The sequence below is a fragment of the Poromitra crassiceps genome, assembly GCF_964638095.1.
Source record: "Poromitra crassiceps genome assembly, chromosome: 9".
In the NCBI taxonomy this organism is placed as follows: domain Eukaryota; kingdom Metazoa; phylum Chordata; class Actinopteri; order Beryciformes; family Melamphaidae; genus Poromitra; species Poromitra crassiceps.
In genome coordinates this window covers 38,867,012-38,892,011 of record NC_139630.1, presented here as the reverse complement: position 1 = coordinate 38,892,011, position 25,000 = coordinate 38,867,012, and the positions used below count along the sequence as shown (strand labels likewise).

At 46.0% G+C, this 25,000-nt stretch overlaps 1 protein-coding gene across 1 annotated transcript in view; it reads right to left on the bottom strand.

The window, feature by feature from the left end:
* Positions 1–25,000, bottom strand: part of ches1 (checkpoint suppressor 1) — a 74,771-nt gene that overhangs the window by 39,651 nt on the left and 10,120 nt on the right. Inside the window, exon 2 of the mRNA XM_083643488.1 lies at positions 716–1,324. Within this exon, the coding sequence (XP_083499614.1) occupies positions 716–1,306 (591 nt within the window). The 5' untranslated portion in view covers positions 1,307–1,324. The remainder of the gene's footprint in view (positions 1–715; positions 1,325–25,000) is intronic.

The window sequence follows — 25,000 nt, the reverse complement described above, 5'->3', positions numbered from 1 at the left end:
CGCTCCAAAGGAGAAGTTCAGGTTCACATGCTGGCCAGGGAGAGAAAGCACACAGAGCTGCTCTACCCTCTGGTATCATCTCAGTCAAGTTTGTAACATCTTAAAGGCACAATTGATCCAAGCTGTTTGTCCCTCCTCCTCCTCCCAACACCCCCCAGGGAAGATGGAATCTAACGTCTCCTGGCATCACTCTTATTAAATCCTCCCCTATTAATTTACTGCTAATTGAGTTGAGGGACTCATTCCCCCTTTACTCTTTAATGGGCTAAATGGTGGACGTGAGAGCCTGTATGTATGAGAGACTGCATGAAGAGTTGAAATCAAAAGGGAAACACGCGTCCCACTGGGACAGCGCAGACCCACCACACACGTCTGAGTGAAGACAGAGAACTATGAAAGCACAGATCATCAACTATTGATAAGGCCCAATCTGGTACAGCTGTAGACAAAACACAGAATGTGTTTGACTTCGAGTTGGATCTGCCTGCAACCAGTGATAAGTGTCTGGCTGTGAAACAACCAGCACAGGACTTCCAATGAAGTCAGCCACACATGGACGGAGTGTTCAGTTCACTATGCAGCTGCAATACACTTTTATATGTGTTCACATTAGCATAGCTGCACAGTTCAAAGTGAATGAAAAACACATGGCGGGGGCCGGTGGGGGTTGAAGAACCAACATTTCCCTGCATAAAGCTGCAAGTGCGATGGTTACCTGGCTCCGGTCTTTATCCACCTTCTTGAAGCACTTGTTGAGCGACAGGTTGTGGCGCACCGAGTTCTTCCAGCCTGTGGGGGCGTTGACGAAGTAGGGGAAGTGCTCCAGGATCCAGCCGTAGATATCCTTCACGGGCAGCCGCTTGTTGGGCGCGTCCTCGATGGCCATGAAGATCAGGCAGCTGAAGGAGTAGGGGGGCTTGCGGTTGGCGCCCGCCGCCAGGTCGTACGGCGAGTGGGCGTCGCCCAGCATGGGGTCGTCGGGGCAGGGCGAGGAGGACGAGGGCGAGCGGTGGTGGTGCTGGCCGTCGGGGTCGCCCTGCAGCGGCGAGACGCTGCGCAGGCCCGAGTGGCTGAAGCTGTTGAGCAGGTCGGTGCTCTCGTGGAGCCAGGAGAGGCTGGTGAGCTCCTCGTCCTCCGCCTTGGAGAAGGAGGCGGACAGGGACAGGGAGAGGTCGGCCGCCTCCGCCTCCGACGCCGCCGCCGTGGCCGCGTCGCCCTGCCGGTACGGAGGGCTCAGGCCCTGCGAGGCGCTGGCTCCGCTGCTGGGGCTCTGGGCCTTCTTGCTGGGGGGCATGGTGGGTCCCATCCAGCCCAGGGCTCACTCCTGGAGGGGGGAGAGTGGAGAGAGAGAGAGAGAGAGAGAGAGAGAGGGAGGAGAGAGTGGAGAGAGAGAGGGAAGAGAGAGAGAGGGAGGAGAGAGTGGAGAGAGAGAGGAGAGAGTGGAGAGAGAGAGAGGGGAGAGAGAAATAGTTGCCAGGAGAAAGGAAAGGGTAAGAGAGAAGCAGGGAGAGGGGAGGGGAGGAGAGTGAGGGATGAGGTGGAGAGAGAGAGAGAGAAGAGCAGAGAAAGAAAGGGGGAGGGAGAGAGAGAGAGGAAATGAGGTCAGCTCACGGAATACAGTTTGCTTCTCCTCGCATAACGCCGTGATTTCTGTTGAGGGCAAAGGGTGGAGGCACGCAACAAGAGTTTGACCACACCCCCAATTAGGCTGTTAGATCAATTAGGCTGTGTTAGATCAATTAGGCTGTTAGATCAATTAGGCTGTGTTAGATCAATTAGGCTGTTAGATCAATTAGGCTGTGTTAGATCAATTAGGCTGTTAGATCAATTAGGCTGTGTTAGATCAATTAGGCTGTTAGATCAATTAGGCTGTGATGGGAGGGGGAAACTATTACATCATCATTTTTCTCCGGGGCTTTCGAACCATTTCTGACTGGGACGGCAAATTTCCTGCTTCACTGGCTGAGGAAATGTTGCCTTGTACAACCAGCCGCTAATGACTAGTTTAACAGCAGAGTATTGACATTACACAGCGATGAACACTGTATGAAGACGTATGGTAGTGGAGGACTAATAATACCAATGCTTCAATTATGTCCATGACAATGGAGTTCAGTTCAGTTGACAATGTATTTTCAACTGAAAATACTGACATGCAACCACTTCTGTGAATCTCAACAACACGATCACTTGCTATTCCACTGGATTTCACTGAATACATCTCTACCTCTTGAGGTTGAATTCAAGTTGAAACTTGTACTGTAACAGCCATTGTTGCACTTCCATGCTTGATCCTCTGGCATGTTTATCAATATACCACCTTACATTTGAGCACTGACCTCAGGGCTCGTTATCCAAACTGACTTAGGGTGCTTTCTCACTGGGAACGATTACTTTCGTTCCGCGCCCGGCCGCACGATTGCCCCCCCCCCCTCCCCTCTCTCCCCTGCTGGTCAGCTTTCACATCACACAATGTCTTCCACGTGCTCGGGAACAGAACGGAACATTTGCAGAGTACACTTGCGTCATGTATCAACTACGCCGGGAGTGTATCCTCGCCCGTGTGTTGTCTATGTGGTTCGGTGCGGTCGGCGTTCACGTTCGCAAGTGTTCCGTTCCGTCCCAGGGCACGCCCAACGCGTTCCCCAGAGAGAGTAGACCACCTTTTTCAAGTGGACCCCCTGTCACGGTACGCTGTTTCGCACCCGGGCACGGAACGCAACGTTCACCACTCATGAAACGAAAAAACGCACCCGGGGTCAATTTGGGGACAAGTGTGCTCGGGAACCGCTCGCGGGTCCCCAGTGTGAAAGCACCCTTACAGTGAGTGCAACTGTCCAATAAGACTCAATCCCTAGATCCCCAACAACCAATTGGAATGTAGGAGTTTTTTTTTTAAACTTTGAGTTCAACACTATCCCTACACTAATCACGCCATTCTTCCCCCGACAGAGAGAGCAGTGCAGTGCTCGTTAGGCGCAGGCACACAGTGTGTTGTTAGCTGAGGGGATGAATGAGGCTGAGTATCACAGTACAGTCAGAAGGCTTACAACAACCACAGCTCTGTGATTGTCCTCTAGCTGCTAGCACGCACACACAGACACACACACACACACACACACACACACACACACACACACACACAGCTGTGGGAAGGAGGCGGGCAGCAGCACAGCAAAATGTAATCTGCTCCGCTCGCTCTGTGGACATATTTCACACAGTCTGGACACACACACACAATCACACGCACGCACACACACAGACGCATACACATACACGCACGCGCGCACGCACGCACGCACGCACGCACACACACACACACACACACACACACACACACACACACACACACACACACACACACACACACACACACACACACACACACACACACACACACACACACACACACACACACACACACACACACACACACCTCCTAGTGGGGATGGCACGCATACAGCCACAGCAGCATAAATAGAAAGTAGCAGTGCACAGAAGCAGCAGAGGCTCTGCTGGCCATTAGAACATGAGGATTAAGAGCAGATATGTTGTGTGTGCTCTGCTGCGATCGCTCTCTAATCCAAGGTGATCACGAGCCGATCTGTCCCCTCACTCTGCTGCCCCGCACTGACTGACAGCTGTCACGCGTGGCGGGTGACAACTGTCAGCTCGCCACAGCTCCGGCCGCGGTGTCGCCATGGCAACAGGGCAAAACAACACACAGCTTCTCTCTCTCTTTTTGCGTGCCCTTTTGTCCGTCCGTCTGCCTCTCTCCCCCGGCCCCTATCTCTGGCTGTTTTCCTCTTTGGCACCTCTCTCTACTGAGCCTGGGCAAATATATACCCATATTATTATATCGATATTGTGATATGAGGGTAGATATCGTGTAAGATTTTGGATATCGTAATATTGGTTTTAAAGGCCGCATTGCACTCAAGTGATGTGATTTTCTGAACTTACCAGACCGTTCTCAGGGGTTAAAGCAAGAAAAGATTTGTGAGCCTGGAAAGTTGTCCAGGAGGAATTGATGAATTAAGTATGATATTTAATTTAGAACGGCTCTATGCCTGAAATCATGCGTGGTGCCTGAGAACTTGAAGCCCTGTGTTCTAGCTGTTCTATTATTTGCCTTTACCCACTTAGTCATTATATCCACATTACTGACGATTATTTATCAAAAATCTCATTTTGTAAATATTGTGTGAAAGCACCAATAGTCATCGCTACAATATTGTCACAATATCGAGGTATTTGGTCAAAAGTAAAGTCATATTTGATTTCGTCCATATCTGCCCAGCAGGCAGCCCTACTTTCCAGCGCTCGGTAACTCTGCTTAACAGTGTTGATAGGCTGTAGTGGAAGGACTGAGCTAAATATAGAATTGTGATGTATAGCTACTCGGCTGTTGCTCCGTATAGTGGGCCAGCCTATACTATAGTGCATAGACCCCACTGCTCCGCTCCACACTCTCTCTCTCCAGTGCAGGAAACACTCCGTGGAGCTGGAGGTCTTTGATCTCCTCTCACTCCTCACTCTTCCTGCACTCTCACTCAACAAGCTGTACCTGGCTCAGGTGCTCCTCTCACTCCTCACTCTTCCTGCACTCTCACTCAACAAGCTGTACCTGGCTCAGGTGCTCCTCTCACTCCTCACTCTTCCTGCACTCTCACTCAACAAGCTGTACCTGGCTCAGGTGCTCCTCTCACTCCTCACTCTTCCTGCACTCTCACTCAACAAGCTGTACCTGGCTCAGGTGCGCCGCTGTTGCACCAATATTGACAGTGAGCATAATGAATTCAAATTGCAGCAGTGACGATAACAACGTCGTAGCTGAAAATAGTGAACGCATAATCAAAGGGATGGCTGAGGTGGAGAGTGTGTTTGACAGGCTTATTCAAGGTGTGTGTGTGTGTGTGTGTGTGTGTGTGTGTGTGTGTGTGTGTGTGTGTGTGTGTGTGTGTGTGTGAGTGTGTGTGGTTGATAGGCTCGTCACGATGTGTGTGTGAGTGTGCGTTTGTCTTGTGAAGGAAGGAAGGGCACCGGAGTGACATTGTTCCTAGTGGGAGTCCAGTGGAATGCAGAGATGGCTCCGATGCTCTCTCTCTCTCCCCCCTCTCTCTCTCTCTCTCTCCCTCCTCCTCCTCCTCCTCTCTCTATCTCTCCCTCCTCCTCCTCCTCCTCCTCTCCCTCCTCCTCCTCTCTTTCCCCCCTCTCTCTATCTCCCTCCTCCTCCTCCTCTCTCCATCTCTCTCCTCCTCCTCCTCTCTCTATCTCCCTCCTCCTCCTCCTCTCTCCTCTCTCCATCTCTCTCCTCCTCTCTCTATCTCCCTCCTCCTCCTCCTCTCTCTATCTCCCTCCTCCTCTCTCCTCCTCTCTCTCTCTCCCCCCTCCTCCTCCTCTCTCTCCTCCTTGTTATGTTGCCATAGCGGCGAGGGGGCCATGAAACATTACGGCTGACAGTAAAGTCATCTCATTTTACTGTTGCTATGACAACAAACTCCTCACTGTTGGTTGGGGCCAGCGCGAGCTGCCGCCCAAGCCTCGTGCCTGGGTGTGTGCATGTGCATGCATGCGTGTGTGTGTGCCACCACCATGTCTCCCATGGGTGCCCATAAAGCTTAACACACTTGCTCAGCTCTAAACAAACTTTGATGCAACTTCTACAGTGGCCCCCCAGGATCAACCGCTAAAGGACACACAGGCACATATCGCTCAAGTTCACACTAAATCATGCCTGCTGTGTGTGTGTGTGTGTGTGTGTGTGTCAGTGTGTGTGTGTGTGTGTGTGTGTGTGTGTGTGTGTGTGTCAGTGTGTGTGTGTGTGTGTGTGAGAAGCATCATCACATTAGTTTGACAGATGCGACTGTGCTATTCTCTCTGTCTTCCTCATTCTCCGGATTCTCTTTTGTGTTTGTAATGTTTTGTTTTGATTTGTGTTCATTTTTGTTTGGCATGTCCATATTTGGCTTAGCGTGTGTTCTTCCTGTGTGCTTGTGTATGTGTGTGTGTGCTTGTATGTGTGTGTGTGTCCCTCTCTCTCTCTCTCTATAAGTATGCTCTCTATCTCCATGCATACCAATGCAGTTTAACGTGCTCTAATCAGTGCTATGTGTTTCTGTTCTCATCGTGACCCTGGTACCACGCCAGTTATCCTGGTACCACACCAGTTATCCTGGTACCACACCAGTTATCCTGGTACCACACCAGTTATGGTTGTCTAAGGATTTGGACCTTAAACAACATCACTGAATTAGAATAGACGGCAAGGCTCTCTCTATTTAAATTACCATCGAACGGCCACTTGGTTGGCTGCAACAGAACTAATCATTACGCTCTCATGAATAAATATATGTATATATATATAATATATGTATATATATGTGTATATATCTATGTATATATATATATATATATATATAGAAGAAAGTAGTGCCCTGTGCACAGCTGTGCTGCTAGTCCCGGGTGCAGCTGGAGCAGGAACAGCAGAAATAGCAGTAGAAAGGAAATCCAGCGCACACCAGGTTGTCAGAATAGACTTATTTTATTTAAGTAGCATAGATATGGCGAACAACGCGTTTCGCTGTTGCTTCATCAGGTTTGGATTTCCTTTCTACTGCTATATATATATATATATATACAGTATATATGTTGAACATTCAGCTACTCCTGAGTCTCATGCACAGGCCGCTGATGAAAAAACGCTCAATTCCATGACAATATCCTGGCAGCCATCTTATATACCAGGGGAGAGAGATTACCATGATGAACCTACACATGGTGTCCTTTCTATCTCCTCAAGTTTTGTGAGGAACACACTGCGACACAGCTATGACACGACGCCTTTTATACCACTTAAATATCAAAAGTCCCCCCCCACCAAAAAAATGTAAATAATAAAAATCTGTTGCTGCATTTTCACCCTGATCTCAAATCTCAAATGTATATAAGATGGCTTGAATTGAGCTATTTGCTTTGGGACAATTCCATTATTTCCAGGGTTGAGTTGTCAGCAGAAAGATATTGACTCAAAGCAGCAGCTCCTTGTGCTTAGTTTCCACTCTTACTCACTCTAGTTTACAGTGTGGTACGCCTGCATGCTTGCCTCCAACCTCAGTTAACGACGCTGTGGTATTAATAGCAAAACCATTTTTAAAAACAAGATATATTTGTCTGTAAAAAAAAAGGGGAAGTGGGAGAAGACACATCAGCATTGAAGCTATTTCCACATTCATGAGGAAATAATGGCCCAATTAACACCACCCAATCACAATCCCTTCTGTTACATTGATGGCCAATCAACCGTCACATTTTCAATTAATTGAGATGGAGGCTTCGATGTAACTTTGCCAGCTGCAAGGTGACCAAACAAGGGATAAGACCAAACGCAAACGCAGCAAATGTGCAAAGTGTTGATTGTGAAGCACGCCAGTGACCTTGATGGAACCCGACTGACCCCTCCTCGCCTCACAGTCCTCCCAGGGCCGTGTAACTACAGGGAGAGGCCACCGGTGTTTATATGGAGGTTAACAAAAAGGTTAACGAACTCCTCTGAGGGAGGGTGGAGGGTGAGGGGGGGTGGAGACAGTGTTATTCATAGACTCTAATTGATAGCATAATATTTCCCACACTGCATTCAACCCTCTCTCCCGGAGACTTATTTATGTAATCCTCAGAAGATCTTCATTCCCCATTGGCAGCTTTTTCTTTGTCTGCTGGAGCTTGAAGAGACATTGTATTAATCAGAATGATACTGTAATGCGACACTTATGCTTTTGGGCCACCACCAGTGCGCAACATCCTTTGCTTGAGTGATTTCTGCAATACAGTAGTAAAACTGCACTGGAGTGTGGCTCTTGCTTGGCGCCATATCAGCCCAATTTGGCAACTTTAGGATCAAATTTGTATCTGACTCCAAGTCTTTTTTTTTTAAAGGAACACTCTGCCCATTTTCAACCACCTTTGTATCATTAGAACATCAGTAGTATATCAGAAAACTGTAAACGGTTTTGAAGTCTGTCATTTAATTTGACAGTTATTGAGTGTTAAAGTGTGGACTCTCAATAACTGTCAAACTATTCATCATTCATCTAGTTTGACAGTTATTGAGAGTTGATTTGAGTTAATGAGTTATTTATTTGAGTTAGTGTGGACCAGTGATGTCACTGGTCCACACTTTAACACTCAATAACTGTCAAATTAAATGACAGATTTCAAAACTGTTTACAGTTTTCTGATATACTACTGATGTTCTAATGATACAAAGCTGGTTGAAAACGGGCGGAGTGTTCCTTTAACACAGAACCCCAAAACGCATGAATGCAGCAGAATTCAAATAAAACGAGCGAGATAGGCTTGTGACATTCTGTCAGCGGCGCATTCAAGCTTTGCTCTGGGCCTCAGCGGACTAAGCATATACTATTACAACTTTGGCAGTTTGATCGCAGTGTCATGACATGTGTCGCTGTCACCATCTCCTCCCTCCTCCTCCTCTCCTCCCTGTCACTCTCCAATATAACGGCCCAATAAAGCACAATGCTGTGAATATCATCTAGCCTGCCACAGAAGAAAACGTTTGTGACGGACAGTAGAATGAAGTAGGGGTGGGAATCACCAGATGCCCCACGGTACGATATTATCCAACGATATAGTATTGCGATATGTTAGTCTCGCGATATATTGAGTATTACGATTTATTACTTTTTTTTTCAACTGCAAATTATGTCCCCAAAGGGAAAAAAAAAAAAACTTGGTCAACATCTGTTTTATCTAATGAGATAAAGTTTCCAGTCTGTTCATCTCACTTCACTCATTTTTACCGCAGCAAAATGGGATTGTCAAGCACACAGACTGACCAACATTGTCATAAAAATAAATGTTGCATGCATGCACTTGACAATTTATATGATAAAATATCATGATATTCGTGCGATACAATATATTGCCACACAAAATATCACGATACTATGCTGTATCGATTTGTCAGCCCACCCCTAGAATGACAGCAATACAGTAGTAGGATAGGAGATAGAATGGATGAGTAGGAGATATGAGTTGGCAGAGGGGTGAGCTGAACCCTCTCTGGCCACAGTGATAAAGCAGACAGTCAGATGCACCGAGGCAAAACTAATCTGGAGTTTTGATGACAAAAGAACGACCTTTATCCCTCCTACACGTTATACTCTGGATGGAAGGAAGAGAGGAAGAGAGAGAGAGAGAGAGAGGATGAGAAAATGAGAACTCTCTAAGAGACTGGAAAAATAAATAACTTGTGGCTACATATGTCAACACTGGTTGTAGGCAGACTTGTGATTTCCCCCATTTTCAGCCCGTGAAATGGTTTTCCCCCTTGTATTTCCTGCTTTTCCCTAGGACAAATATCAGCAGCGCTCCACAGGGCATTAGAGAAGCAGTGCCAGACCAATCACATCCTATAAGGTCTGAGTGTGTCTTTCTTTTCTTTTATCTTTATCTTTTCTTGTTTTCTTTTAGCCGCAGCACCAAAGAGTTATGGGATAGAGGTCAGGGGTCACGGTGTCCCAGAGGACTGCTGCTGACCCCACTGGTCCTATAGCTACTGCTCTCGGCTGCCTGGCAACAACTCGCGCCGCGCGCGCGCGCACACACACACACACATACACAGACAGACAGACAGACAGACACACACACACACACACACACACACACACACACACACAGACAGAGACACACACACACACACACACACACACACACGCGCACGCTTTCTGCGCCTTTCCCTCGAAGGATCGGTTTGTTTGAACTGAGCAGAAGACAGAAATCCACTATAGCAAGACTTGACTGGTTTATACTTGCAAAGCAGGCATTCAAACACTAAAACCAGGCTCAAAACAATAAAGAATCACACTCAAATTTAATATCACACAAATCTCTGGGGGCATGTAGGCTATAATATGTATGGTGTATAATATAGTATGTACAGTATCGTTCTAAAAAGCCACAGGCCAGGGAATGATGATGATTGATATGGAAAGCTGGTGGAAATGACTGCCAGTTCATTTGTAGTGCCTATAAACAGATACAGTGAAAGTCCAAAACTCTGATGCTGAGTCGCTGTAGTAGAAGAAAGTCAAACACTATAGAGTACACAGTAAACTGGGTCAATGTTTGCAAGTTGCAACATTGCGAGTTCAGAGCAGCATGCAGCGCTGCTATGTATCACATGGCAGCGCCTCTCTTTCCCACTTCAGCCCACTTACTAGCTAACCAATGAAGCAGAAAATAAGCACATAATATAGAGTTAGGAAGAACTGAGCTCAACTCCCAAATTGAAAAATCAAAGCAAACAGCAGATCACTGGGGTCTATTCTTTGTTACGGCTCTATTTTCCTGTCCTACGGTAAAACTAGCACCGAGGTGCCGTTATTTCACAGCAATATATGACTGTCACAAAGAAATGTTAGCAACTTTAAATAACTGAAGATTGAACACAAGTTGCACGGTGCAAGAAAAGGTCACACCTTATTTGCATAGTCCAAAGTTGATACTGAACTTTGTCTCAAATAAGATAATAAGCAGTATTAGGGCCTGTGTCCACCTAGCATCTTTTTCCGACCGTTAAATGGTGGAAGTACGCTGGGAAGCGCTGATCTCAGCGCACAATTATCCAAGGAAGCAGTCTGAAACTAATGTCAGTTCAGTGCGGTAGTAGCTTGATAGCTGACAGCTAACATTAGCAAACAACACACATACAGTGATTTAGCTCAACACTCACCAGAAATATTAAGTGTCTAGCCAATCTGCTCCCACAATTGAGCCTTTCTGTCTCTGTTGCGATAGTTTCTCCATGATTAAAGTTGCCAGAAAAGGAGCACCCTACACCAGCGTCTTTCTGAAAAGTTAAAATATTTTCAGCTGGAAGCGCTGGGAGTCGGGCGCACAAAAATGCCGGAGCGCTGTGAAAATAGACGCTGGGCGCAGCGCACTTTCTCTAGACGTCCGTGTGCGCCTGCATACGCTCTCCCCCACATTGGAAACAACTGAAAAAAGACGCTGGACCTGAGGAAAAGACGCTAGGTGGACACAGGCCCTTAGGGAGTAGGGTTAGGGTTAGGGTTAGGATTTAAAATGGGTTAGGGAAGGTCAGGGTTAGTTTAGGGTTAGGCTAACGTCTGGGTTAGGGTCAGGGTTAGTTTAGGGTTAGGCTAACGTCTGGGTTAGGGTCAGGGTTAGTTTAGGGTTAGGCTAACGTCTGGGTTAGGGTCAGGGTTAGTTTAGGGTTAGGCTAACGTCTGGGTCAGGGTTAGGGTTAGTTTAGGGTTAGGCTAACGTCTGGGTCAGGGTTACATAGTCTGTAGAGATGCAGCAAACAAACAAGTGACACTCTGCTGAGGATGTGCTTTTTGACACCCGACACAGTCAGTTGAATGTCAACACTGGACAATACAAATAAAGTGCTCAGATCAAATATTGCTAGTGAATAATCCAAGACGACACACACACACACACACACACACACACACACACACACACACACACACACCACACAGCCTCCCTCCAAAGTAGGCTAACCAACAAAGCAAACAGACATTTGCATCAGGCAAACAGAGAGTAAGTTTGGTCTGATTCATCAGCAGCCAGCAATCAAGGCACGCTCTCCTTCGCTCTCTGAGGATGGCGAACAATCAGACACACACACACACACACACACACACACACACACACACACACACACAGACACAAACACCCACACACGCACACACAAACGTACACACACACAAACGTACACACATACACACACGCACACAAACGCACTCTGAGGTTGCAAGTGTGGAGGGTTGAAGGTGACTTGTGAGTGTGCAGCCTGGAGGTCTCTTGGTGGAGTGCGGGGAGGGTGTGGGGTGTGTGTGGGCGGGGGGGAGCAGACTAGAGCTACACGATAAATCGATTTTGAATCGTAATTTATCGTAATTAATTGGGCCGATGCTAAAAAAATGAGAATCGTCAAATCGGTTTTCACTTTAACTAGGGTAATTACGGTACGGCGGCTCTCCCTCATGTATGCGTGCAGCTTCCACGTCCCTCCTCCCCGCTGTAAAGTCTCTCTAAAGGCCGTGGCTAGTGGCTACTAAAGACAGCAGCGCGGCAAACTTATTTCAACCCATCGCACACATCGGAGTGCGAGAGCCACGACACACGCACACGCACACACACACACACACACACACACACTTTTCACGAACACAGACGTTATCACCGGACAGTGAAATGTTGGCTTTAGGACACGTAACAACAAAACAATGCGTGGGGCCACCGAGTAGCTTACAGCTTCTGCTTCTGGCTGTACGCAACATTAGCAGCATCAGCCTGACTCACCCTGTCTGTCTGAATTTCCCCCTGCTGCTATCGCAGTTACCAGTGTTGCCAGGTGGGAAATGTTGAATTATCGTACCTGAGGGTCAAAATTATCGCTTTTGGAGGGAAATTATTGCACGCAAGCAGCGGCTTCTTCTTCTTCTTATGGCTTTCCGGCAGACTGGATGCCTTGCGTCTTCCACCACTTATAGCCTCAACCAGGAAGGATTTATGACATCACTGATGACATCACAATTGCTCGAGTGACATCACTGATGACATCACAAGCTCGAGTGACATCACTATTGCTCAAGTGACATCACTGATGACATCACAATTCCAAATCACAACACAACATTCCATTTTAAATGAGGTGCTTTTTACTTTTAAAGTACATTTTACACCAGTAAGTACTTCCACTGAGGTAAAGGAACAGCAAAATAATAATACTACTTGTGTAGGAAATTCCAGCACTCTATCTACCACGGAACTAAAATGACTTTGTCCTAGGGGACATGACTGCATGATTGTATGTATGTGTATGTGTATGTATAAACAGACAGAGATAGGATCCATATTAGTATATTGATTACAACTGTGTCACAACAAAATGATAAAATGATCATACATTATGGGAATTTTGGCATTATTGATCGTACATCGTACAGAGGGCGAAATGATGGTACAAATATGATAATTATTGTACAGTACACCTGGTAACAGTGGCAGTTACCCGCATACCCATGTCAAGATACTGCAGCTTAGCAAGCAACAGAAAGAAGTTAGGCATAGCAGCACCAAGCTAAGACAGGAAGTTGGCTTGTTCTGCCTTCAGAGTAAAAGCATAAATTATGTCACTTATGAGAATTTTTTATTTATTTTTTGAGCTGTGCAGGGCAACAAATCGTTACAGAAGTATAATAGTATAAAAAAAATACAATCGAAATCGGAAATCGAATTTTGAGAGAGAAGAATCTGAGATTTTATTTTTAGCCAAATCGAACAGCCCTAGAGCAGCAGACTGACTGCGACAGTCAGGTCAAGCTTAAAAAGAATTGGCCGTGGGGCGTCTGGGTAGTGTAGAGGTAAAAGCACTTGCCTACCACCGCGGAGACCTGCATTAAATTCCCGACAAATTCCGGCTTGGTCAGACATTCCTACAGACACATTTGCCATGTCTGCTGGGGAAGCCGGTGGGGTATGAGTCCTGAGTGCTGCACTAGCGCCTCCTCCGGTCGGTCGGGGCACCCGTTCGGGTGGAGGGGACCTGTGGGGAATAGCGTGATCCTCCCACGTGCTACGTCCTGCCGGTTATACTCCTCGCTGTCAGGTGAAAAGAAGCGGCTGGCCACTGCACATGTATCAGAGGAGTATATAGTCTACAACTCCCCCCAGATCGGCAGAGGAGGTGGAGCAACGACCGGGGCAGTGGGGGGAAATGGCAAAGTACAATTGGGGAGAAAATGGGAAAAAAAAACACCATGGACATCACCCACATTCAATCACACGTTCATACTGGCTGGCTCACTCATGTAGACGCTGGCTCAGTGGCTTGCTCTTTCCTGGCTCCATCACTCTGGACTTCTCTCGCTCACTCACTTTGATTCAACTCAGTTTTCTCTGTCCACATTTGACATGTTGTCGAAGTGAGTTAAACTGGCACAAACACCTTGAACCCCACGCCGCTGTGGTGTGGCCGTTCAAGTTTTGGGGGTACACGGCTAATAGTTTTCATTTTTCAACATGGAAAATGGTCCTACCCTTACCCTACCCCATACCAAAACCCTAAGTCGTTAATTTCACATCATTATAAAATGAATATATTTAAGTTTTTTGGGGGGCTGCTGGTCAGAAGACTAAGTGAAGAATCACTTTAGGTTCTCTGATATTTGTCAAAAAAATTTTTTTTACATTTTACAGGCGAAATGATTAATCGGTTAATCCAATCAATAGATCGATCGATAATGGAAATAATCATTAGTTGCGGTGCTACACTCGTTCAGCATCATCACCACTCCAGCCCGTCTCTCCCTCCTTCCCTCCTCCCACCCTCCTCCCCTCCCTCTCAGGCCCCCTGGCCCCCGTCTTTTCTCTTTGACAGTGAGCAGGTCCCTGTGGGCGCTCTGTGCTCTTTTACAATATTGTGGGAAATGAGAGAGCGAGAGAGAGAGAGAGAGCAACAGAAAGAAAGAAAGAAAGAAAGAACGAAAGAGAGAGCAACAGAAAGAGAGAGAGAGAGGGAGGCTGCCAGAAACACTATACGATATCAAAGCGGCTGGTGCACAGCCAATGGAGCTTTGATACTGGGCTGGTGGGGTTAGGGTCGGAATAACGCAAGAAGGACTTGGCTGCACTGTTTAAACAGCAACTGAACTATCTGGAGGAGGGCAGGAGGGAGGGAGAGAGACAGAGAGAGAGGGAGAGCGAGACAGACAGAGAGAGAGCGAGAGAGAGAGAGAGAGACAGAGAGAGAGAAGGGTGAAGGTTTGGATGAAGCTTTGAGATGGTGAGTGTTTTTCAGTTGGAAATGCTCTATGTCCTGCAGTCAATAGGAAAAAAGAGACAGGGCTCTCTCTCTCTCTCTCTCCGTCTTGTCTTTCCCTTTCTCTCTCGCCCCTGGCTTCACCACTTATCTTTAACAAACAGCAGCTCAGGCTCTCAGCCACTGGCCCACGGTTTGTCCCGACAACAAAAAACCATGGCAACCACCAGTGGACGGGTCCGTCCGCTTCCAAAGGTCCGCCCCCTCTGGCTCTCTGTAACTCTCTCTCTCTGCTCTCTCAGCCTCTTGCAAGTTCACTAGAAGACTGCAGTCTGGACTCAGAGAGCATGAGCTCAAACCTGGTTCTGAACGCAGTCTGGAATCAAGAGAGCATGAGCTCAAACCTGGTTCTGATAACAGTCTGGACTCAGAGAGCATGAGCTCAAACCTGGTTCTGAACGCAGTCTGGAATCAAGAGAGCATGAGCTCAAACCTGGTTCTGATAGCAGTCTGGAATCAAGAGAGCATGAGCTCAAACCTGGTTCTGATAGCAGTCTGGACTCAAGAGAGCATGAGCTCAAACCTGGTTCTGATAGCAGTCTGGAATCAAGAGAGCATGAGCTCAAACCTGGTTCTGATAACAGTCTGGACTCAAGAGAGCATGAGCTCAAACCTGGTCCTGATAGCAGTCTGGACTCAAGAGAGCATGAGCTCAAACCTGGTTCTGATAGCAGTCTGGAATCAAGAGAGCATGAGCTCAAACCTGGTTCTGATAGCAGTCTGGACTCAGAGAGCATGAGCTCAAACCTGGTTCTGATAGCAGTGTGGAATCAAGAGAGCATGAACTCAAACCTGGTTCTGATAGCAGTCTGGACTCAAGAGAGCATGAACTCAAACCTGGTTCAGATAGCAGTCTGGACTCAGAGAGCATGAGCTCAAACCTGGTTCTGATAGCAGTCTGGACTCAGAGAGCATGGGCTCAAATCTGGTTCTGATAGCAGTCTGGACTCAGAGAGCATGAGCTCAAACCTGGTTCTGATAGCAGTCTGGAATCAGAGAGCATGAGCTCAAACCTGGTTCTGATAGCAGTCTGGACTCAGAGAGCATGAGCTCAAACCTGGTTCTGATAGCAGTCTGGACTCAGAGAGCATGAGCTCAAACCTGGTTCTGATAGCAGTCTGGACTCAGAGAGCATGGGCTCAAACCTGGTTCTGATAGCAGTCTGGACTCAGAGAGCATGAGCTCAAACCTGGTTCTGATAGCAGTCTGGAATCAGAGAGCATGAGCTCAAACCTGGTTCTGATAGCAGTCTGGACTCAAGAGAGCATGAGCTCAAACCTGGTTCTGATAGCAGTCTGGACTCAAGAGAGCATGAGCTCAAACATGGTTCTGATAGCAGTCTGGACTCAGAGAGCATGAGCTAAAACCTGGTTCTGATAGCAGTCTGGACTCAGAGTGTGTTGCGTTCATATTTTGTGGAGGAAAATGGATCGGAATTAAAGCAATGAACTCAAATTTGGCTGACAAAGGCGAGTGGAGTGAGAAACGTTGCTCGTCTCTCGTTTGGGATGAGAAAGCTTATTGGAGTGTAGAGAGAAGGGTTATAGGGGTGTGAGGCTGCCGTTGTCAGGAGATATATTTCCTTCTGCTCTCCCTTTGCCGATGATACAGTACTTAGTGTTCTCTCTTTCTTCTTGCTGATAATGACACAACTCTCTGCTTACATGCTTCACTCCTCCCTCCCACTCATACAAGCTGTTTTAACACTGCATAAGATACCTGATGTCAACAGAAACGTGCTCTGAATGCTGACAAAAGACAACTCACGCTTTCTACAAGGAAGGCAAAGTGATTGAGCCTGTTGAATCCTACTAGTATAGTAAGAGAGTTTAAATTGGTGACTGCTTTTTTCCTCTTCTTCACCTTGCTGAGAAACTGAAGCAGAGTTAAAGGAACACTCCGCCCATTTTCAACCAGCTTTGTATCATTAGAACATCAGTAGTATATCAGAAAACTGTAAACTGTTTTGAAGTCTGTCATTTAATTTGACAGTTATTGAGTGTTAAAGTGTGGACCAGTGACATCACTGGTCCACACTACTCAAATGAATAACTCATTAACTCAAATCAACTCTCAATAACTGTCAAACTGAAGTCATTCATCTAGTTTGACAGTTATTGAGAGTTGATTTGAGTTAATGAGTTATTCATTTGAGTTAGTGTGGACCAGTGATGTCACTGGTCCACACTTTAACACTCAGTAACTGTCAAATTAAATGACAGACTTCAAAACAGTTTACAGTTTTCTGATATACTACTGATGTTCTAATGATACAAAGCTGGTTGAAAATGGGCAGAGTGTTCCTTTAAGGATTTTATTTAAGTGTCGTGTTGTTTTTTCTTTTGCAGATTGGTCGTCACGTTCATCTTAGCACTTGATTAAGTTGATGTGTTACATTCACACGCCACGTTCCCAAAGTCTCTCCCGAGGGGCTATTACTGACAAGCTCTCTCTCACCAGTCTGCCTCCCGTCCCTTCTCAATTATATTCTGGTCGACCGGCTAGCATGCACTGTCCATTATATTAGCAGACTTATTCACTGCTACATTTGGATCTAAAACGCCATTCTGGCTCTGGTTGTTGTTTGTTTGTTTGTTTGTTTTCTTACATGTCTAGAAATGCTTTCTTACATCTATTCGATAAACAAAAGTTAGAGGGGAAGTTAGAGGAAGTTTACCGTACAGACTGTGTTTTCCGTTCTCTGTCCCTGGGGTCAGAGGAGCCGAGTTAGGAAACAGTGCCTTCATGTCTCCTCCGTGTGCTGCCTCTTCATGGAACTCGCTGCAAAATCACTTGAAACTCTGCGGCGCTGCTCTTTGTGTTAACGAAGCTTCTTGTGGCAGACTCAATAAGGAGCTGTCTCTCCTTTGTTTAGTCAAGATTTAAATAGGTTTGGCAATGAGCCTGCTGCTTTGATGTTCAAGTATTGCCTATTGAGTGCTTATTAAGTACTCTCTCTCTCTCTCTCTCGCTCTCCTCTGCATGCGTGACTTTTCTTTTTTTTGCTTTTTCTAATTGTACACACTACACTACACTACACTACACCACACACACACACACACACACACACACACACACACACACACACACACACACACAGTGCGTTATTTGTCTGCAACGTTTATGTTTGTCTTGATGCTACTGTCTTAGCCAAGTCACCCTTGGAAAAAAATGAGATTCTTAATCTCTGGCTAAATAAGCGCTAGAAGCTCTTCCTCGCATTTAACCGTTTCCTGCTCTTGTCTTCTTGGTTGTCCTCATCCAATTCTCTCTCTCTCCCTAACCCTCTCTCTCTCCCTAACCCTCTCTCTATCTCTCTCTCTCTTTCATTCGTTCCCTCTCATCTCCTTTTTCTTCTCTCGCTCTCCTTCCTTCCTGCTATGATTCTTTCTCACACACCCTCTCCCCTGTCCCCCCCCCCCCCCCTCATCATCATCACATACAGCAAACTGGGATTGAACAAGAGGAGAGAACGTGAGGGAGGGATATAAAAGGACAGGAGTGGACAAGAAAGCGGGCGATATAGAATGAGAGGAAGAGTGAGAGGAAGAGTGTGAGGAGGAGGAGGAGGAGGAGGAGGAGGAGGAGGAGGAGGAGGAGGAGGAGGAGGGAGTCAAAGAGAGAGGCTGCTGATATCCTCCTAGGGTCATTACCAGCATTTCAAAGTCACCCCGTCTTTCAGCGTATGCTGTTTGACAGGCCCTGCCAACACAATTAGACATGAGGGATGATGCTGCCGTGATTAGATGTGGAACTCAAGAGAAAGACAGGGCCTGATCGAACACAAACACACACACACACACACACACACACACACACACACACACAGTCATTCACATGTCCGCACACATACAAATTCACCCATACCACCTGCACAAACACACACACTCGCTCTGTGCAAGAGAACAAATGAGATGTTAGATAGATCGAAGGAGGTGGGGGAGAGGAGATAAGAGAGAGGGAGAGAGAGCCAGGACGAGGGAGCCTCCCAGAAGGGGAACTCACAAAGATATATCAGATAGATATTCAAAAATATACTCTGATATAATCGGAGACAGAGAGAAGCGTAATGGGTCACTCTTTAGGAATTCCCTGAATTGGAAACAGCCCCCTGTTAGCAATTAGCAATGCTAGTCCAAGTCAGTAGGACTTGAACTAGCATTGCTAAAGCATGTTAAAATCATACTATTTACTATTACCACAATTTACACAAGTGAGTGCAAGGACTACTCTATAAATAAATAAATAAATAAATAAATAACGACCTACATGGATTTTGAAGGCTGATGCTGATAATTTTGTAGTGAAGCTGCCAATATTTTGTGTCAAAATTCAATATGTATTCACCTTATGTTCAGACGCGGAGGTGGGCCAAATTCTTCCGGGTCATGTTAACACTTCCAGCGGTCACGGCGCGAAATACAAGTGAACGTCATGAAGAAGAGAGTTGTTTTTGTAGCGGACAGTGCAGGGGGTAAAACAAAGAACGTAGCCTACTACTTTGAGCTCGGTACACAGCAAGCAAGCAAGTATCCACAGTTAGCCAGGTCAGATAACGTTATCGACAATGACAGTGTGCATGATATGTATGTATATATGTATGTATGTATGTATGTATGTATATATGTATGTATGTATGTATGTATATGTATGTATGTATATATGTATGTATGATGTATGTATGTATGTATGTATGCATGCATGCATGCATGCACAGCATGTATTTATTTGTCCATTTATTTTTCTATTTGTTTCATTTGTATATGTATTACAATTCTCTCGTCTTGTCTTGTCTTGTCTTGTCTTGTCTTGTTTACTGTCACCACATTGATATCTATACACGACTATACTATCATTTTATTCCTTGTGGATGAGGCCTGCGGGAGGGGGTGTAAGTAATGGATTATGCTGGCTGTTTTGGGTTGGGGAGAAACACTGTAAAAACTACAAATCCCTTGTGTACTGTACATCTTTTTATGATTGTGTTCAACATGCTGCATTTTCTTCAATAAAGTATTGTTACAAAAATATTCTTGGCAGAGTTGAAAAGCTCTGAAACAATATTTACGTGGACCATCATGTGAAACTGAAACTCATTAAGCCCATACTAATGAAATGCGTGAGCAGCTCTTTAAGGCCGGGTGTCTCACTCAAACTATAGCGTAGCAGAGAAACTGTGGGATAGATGACTTCCTTTTAAAAGAAGAACTCATCCAAAATTATGTTGAACAAATAATGTGAAAGGAAATGAAAATGGGAAACAGCTTTTACATGCTGTTTTTGACGTTTAATATCCCCGTGGACTCAACAGTGTAGTCTCATTTAGCCGTTTACTAGCTAGCCGCCCTTTTAACGGCAAGTAAAAGCTTCAAAACTCATAAAAGTGGTCCTCATGTGTGAAGATGATATTACTAAACACTGGTTCGCGTTTGATTAAGCTTGCGTTGCCCAGAGACCTTATTTTAGAAGCACCGCGCCAAAAACCCATTAAAAAATCCCATAGGCGAAAACAGTGAAGAACCAGGAGTGTTAGCATCGATGATTTCCGGACTTGTTCCTGCGGCTCTCTATTATCGGCGTTATTATATATCAGTCCAACCCTAGTTTAAAATGGGGCATGGTCAGTCGTGGATTATAGGCCTCTAAAAATCCCAAACTTTCCATTTGAGTGTGCAGACCTGCAGCAAGTCCAGCTCTCCATGCCTCGCCGTCTGTCTGAGCGCACTGCACTCAGAAGTTCCAGAGCTTATACGATAGCATACCAGGCTAAACTGACCTCTTTATAAAGCTCAAATCTCTTTGTAGATATTCATCAAAGCCAGCCTGTCGGCTCCCGAAGCAGAGAACCCAGGAGATGGGAAACAGGAGAACAACAGACAATGTGCTTCATATTAGGATCTTCTATCTGGAGTCCCTCGTTTTTCCGCTACATTCCTCCAGCCAGGGGTGATGCGAGGGAGTGCGAGGGGGGCCCAGCAAGCATCATCTCTCTCTGTCTGTATGTGCTGAAGCCCCCTTGTTAGCTAGAGATCTCTATGGGAAAATGGAGGGACAATTGATTGCTTTATCTCCCTGTAAGCCTGTAACCCTTTACTCTGCCATGACATGATGTATGAAGGAGCTTTGCTTGAGCTATAATGCGTGGACTGCGTGTGCTTCTAGCTTTCTTTCCACATTCTCATCTAAGTCGCTTCAGACCTCCTGTTGCATACCTGCAGTTCATCTTGCTGCCTCTTGTCTCCCCCTCTCCCCGTGTGACCTCACAACAACACAGCTGAATTTACCACCGGCAAAGTGCCGTAATGCACTTAAAATGTGTCTTTGCTGGACCACTCGATAAAGCTGACCCCAGGAAGAGTAGTCTCACCTTTGGTGTAGTCTAATGGGGATCCACAATAAACAATTAAACAATTAAAGCAGGCTGGGATTATTATTATTCTTTTTACCTGACATTTGAATGCATTGCTTATATAGTGCAGTCTTCTGTCTTTGCCTGGTCATGACCTTTGACACGCTACTCTTCAAAATGCTCGTTGGTCATTTGAATTCTGCTGCACTTCAGGCTGAATTACAAACTTGTTCCATTGTATAAGTGAGTGAGCAGGTTTTATTTAACACTCGCCACTTGATTCTACACACAAAATGCTATTGGGAACGAGTAAGGTGACATATTCCTATGTAAATCTTTATTAATTATCTAGTAGTATTTTGTCTGGCAACAATTATTCTTGGCAGGTACTTTCTTTTTTTAAATTTACCTGCCATTGCTAGGTAAAGAGGATTTGACGTCACAACAAGATATTTAAAGTTACAATGGAGTTTAATAGTAGACAATTTTTCAACGGTGTAAGCAAAGTTAAATGTCAGGTTTTGGGGTGAGTCCCTCGAGCAAGGGCTTCTTTCAACACTCGCCATTTTGCACCAGCATCCAACAATCATGCAAGGAAATGAATGAATCCTGGAATGCACTGCACATCACAGATCGACGATATTCACCTTATGCAGCCCCGCCCACTTGACACTTGACTTCCTGTTCAAAACAGTCTGACTCACCCTGTCAAACCTAGTTTGACTCACATTATGAGTCAGACTAGGTTTATGAGTCACAGGAAGTGTAAATACAGTCGGATCTTCCGACTGTATTTACACTTCCTGTTAAGTCTCTCAAGCCAGACAGTCTTCTTCTACATAAGGTGAATAACAGTGTGAGAGAATCTGAAGGTGGAATTTCGCCTTAAGGCAAGGTGTCCAACCCTAGCTGCTAAATGTCAGGGGAAACTCCAGTGTTTACACGTTAACATGCGCACGCGCGCACACACGCACACACACACACACACACACACACACACACACACACACACCCTCGCATACCTGCATGCACAAACACACACACATCAAAACACATACAGTATATGCTTACACACATACACACATGCACATGCTCTCTCTCTCTCTCTCTTCTAGAGTACTCTCTCTTACAGCGGACTTGCAAGACCTTCTCCCTCTCATGGTACATTCAGAGCATGAACACCCGGAGTCCAAGTCTGGACGCACGCAGCTGCTGAATATTCAACCTCTCCCCTCCCATCTCCCTCTCCTCCCTCATCTCACCCCCCCCCCCTCTCTCTCCAATCACATGCTCCCTCTACTTCTTACCTTTTTTTCTCTCTCTTTTTTTTGTGTGCTCTCTGTGTCTCTCCACGGCTTGCTGCTGCTCTCCACGCTCCACTTTCATTAAGGGGCTCTCCTGTGATAGCCCTCATAGAACACTTAATCATCATAACAATAAGAGCGCTCTCTCTAACGAATCACCTCGAGGGGCCGGGCTCAAAGAAGCTCCGCTAAACTGATGTCATTAGCTCGCCGGCTTTCTGATTGGCTCGCTGGGCGCGGGAGAGCCCGCCCCTACTACGCGCTTGACGGAGGGCTCAGTGGGAGCATGCAGGTCGGACAGGCCAAGGACAAACCTCTTATGGAGAAGAGCAGAGAAAATGCATGCCAGCATTTGTGTACACACACACACACAGGTACACACACACACAGGTACACACACACACACGCGCACACACACACACACACACACACACACACACACACACACACACACACACACACACACACACACACACACACACACACACACACACACACACACACACACACACACACACACACACACACACACACACGGCTCCTGCCATGAAGCAGAAGACAGACAAGGCCTGTTTGGTTTTGCAGTCAAGAGAGATGAATAAGACTATTGAACAGGTTTGGATAACAGTATTTTACATGACTGGATCTTGAGGGATATGACTGCTCCCTTGCTCCCTCCAAGCTCTATTTTCGGCAGCGAGTCGACAACGGGGTTGAGTGGGGGGCATTTTGGCTGATGGAGTCTGTCGCTCTGTGTGTGTGTGTGTGTGTGTGTGTGTGTGTGTGTATAGATAAATGGTACTTCACACAAGAGACACAAACAAAACACACGAACAGAGCGACACACACACGGGCGCGCGTGCGCACATGCACACACTCATGTCCAAGCAACGGTGAAATCACAGCTGTTCTCAGTTGCTATGCGGCAGACTAGTAATCGTCTCAGATGGCACACACACACACACACACACACACACACACACACACACGCGCGCGCGTAACACGGGGACAGTAACACCAGATTTGGCAGGGTCGGAAGGTCACAAGGGTATCGTGACAAAGTTGCCTAGCAACAAACACATTCCACATACAATTTCCAATATGTTCTCTTATGTGTGTAACAGATGACATTTGAATCCAGTTACAGAAATATGTTGACTATGTTGATTATTTTTCTTCACCTGACTGGCACTCGACATTGTGGAGACTTGTTTTTCTGTATTAGCCCTTCACAACAGACGGCAATAAATCTGTGTAGCATTATTAGTACTCCTCACTGAAACCAAAGGGTCCAGCTAGCGACACGCGACCAGCAAGCAACTTGTTAGCTTGCAGCTAGTAGTGTCCAATCCATAGGTTTGAGGAATGCTTATTATCCTACTAATTTTTTAGGGCAGTGATGTTTCCTCAGTTCCTCAGTTTCCGCAGTTTAGTGACATCACATTACAGTTCATTTGCATTTCACCTCAGACAAGACAGGAGTCGGGACACTGCTTTCAAGTCTGACATTTACATAGATTTGCTAGAAAGATGAACAACATTTCAGCTTTTCGCCAACTGGGGCGCTGCTTGATGATGTCACTACTACTAGGTAGTACAGTATAAGGATTTTGAATATTTTGATGAATCAAAACAACCACAATCCAAATCAGAAACACAACAGCATTATGCTGTGAGCCTGTTAGACTTCAAAATACTTAATAACAAACACTTCACTAACCTGTACTCCACTGTACTGTCAACCTAGTGACATCATCAAGCAGCGCCCCAGGTGGCGAAAAGGTGAAAAGTTCTAGCAAATCAAGGTAAATATCAGACTTGAGAGCAGTGTCCTCACTGTCCCGTCTTGTTTGAGGTGAAATGCAAATGAACTAGAGTCATATAATTCAATGTTTCATGTCCTCTTTAAAGCTAGAATGGATAACTTACATGAACATCTGTTACATTCAAGCCATTGACCAACAAGTTCCCACAATGCTGATGAAGCCTATGAGTGCCACATAACTCTGTATTCCACAGTAGGACCGGAGCTTTCACTCTGCTGTGGTCCAGGGGCCAGAGACTTCCCTCCAGCCTAACCGGCCAATTCCCGGGTTAGCCTTCAGCAAACTTCAATGGGGTAAATAATTCAGTTGTGCGGCTCTTTTCAAATGTTACTGGACCGAATGCATCATCAAATTCTGGAATGAAACGATATTTCGCCGGTGCAGAGAGGGAGTAGTGGGAGGATAATCACAGCCGTGATGATATTACAGTACAACATGCACGACCTTGAGTGTGCTATTGCTTTTACACAACAGTTGTACAGTATAAACAAAGGCAACCTTTACAACAGCTGTAAAGCGGAGTGATATACACACATTGAAGCAACCGTGATGTTATACTGAAATATCAGCACGGCTGCAGTGCTTCTTGTCCAACCAAATTGGACCCGGCCGGAACTAAGTGTTGTATAAAACTATTTATCCACTC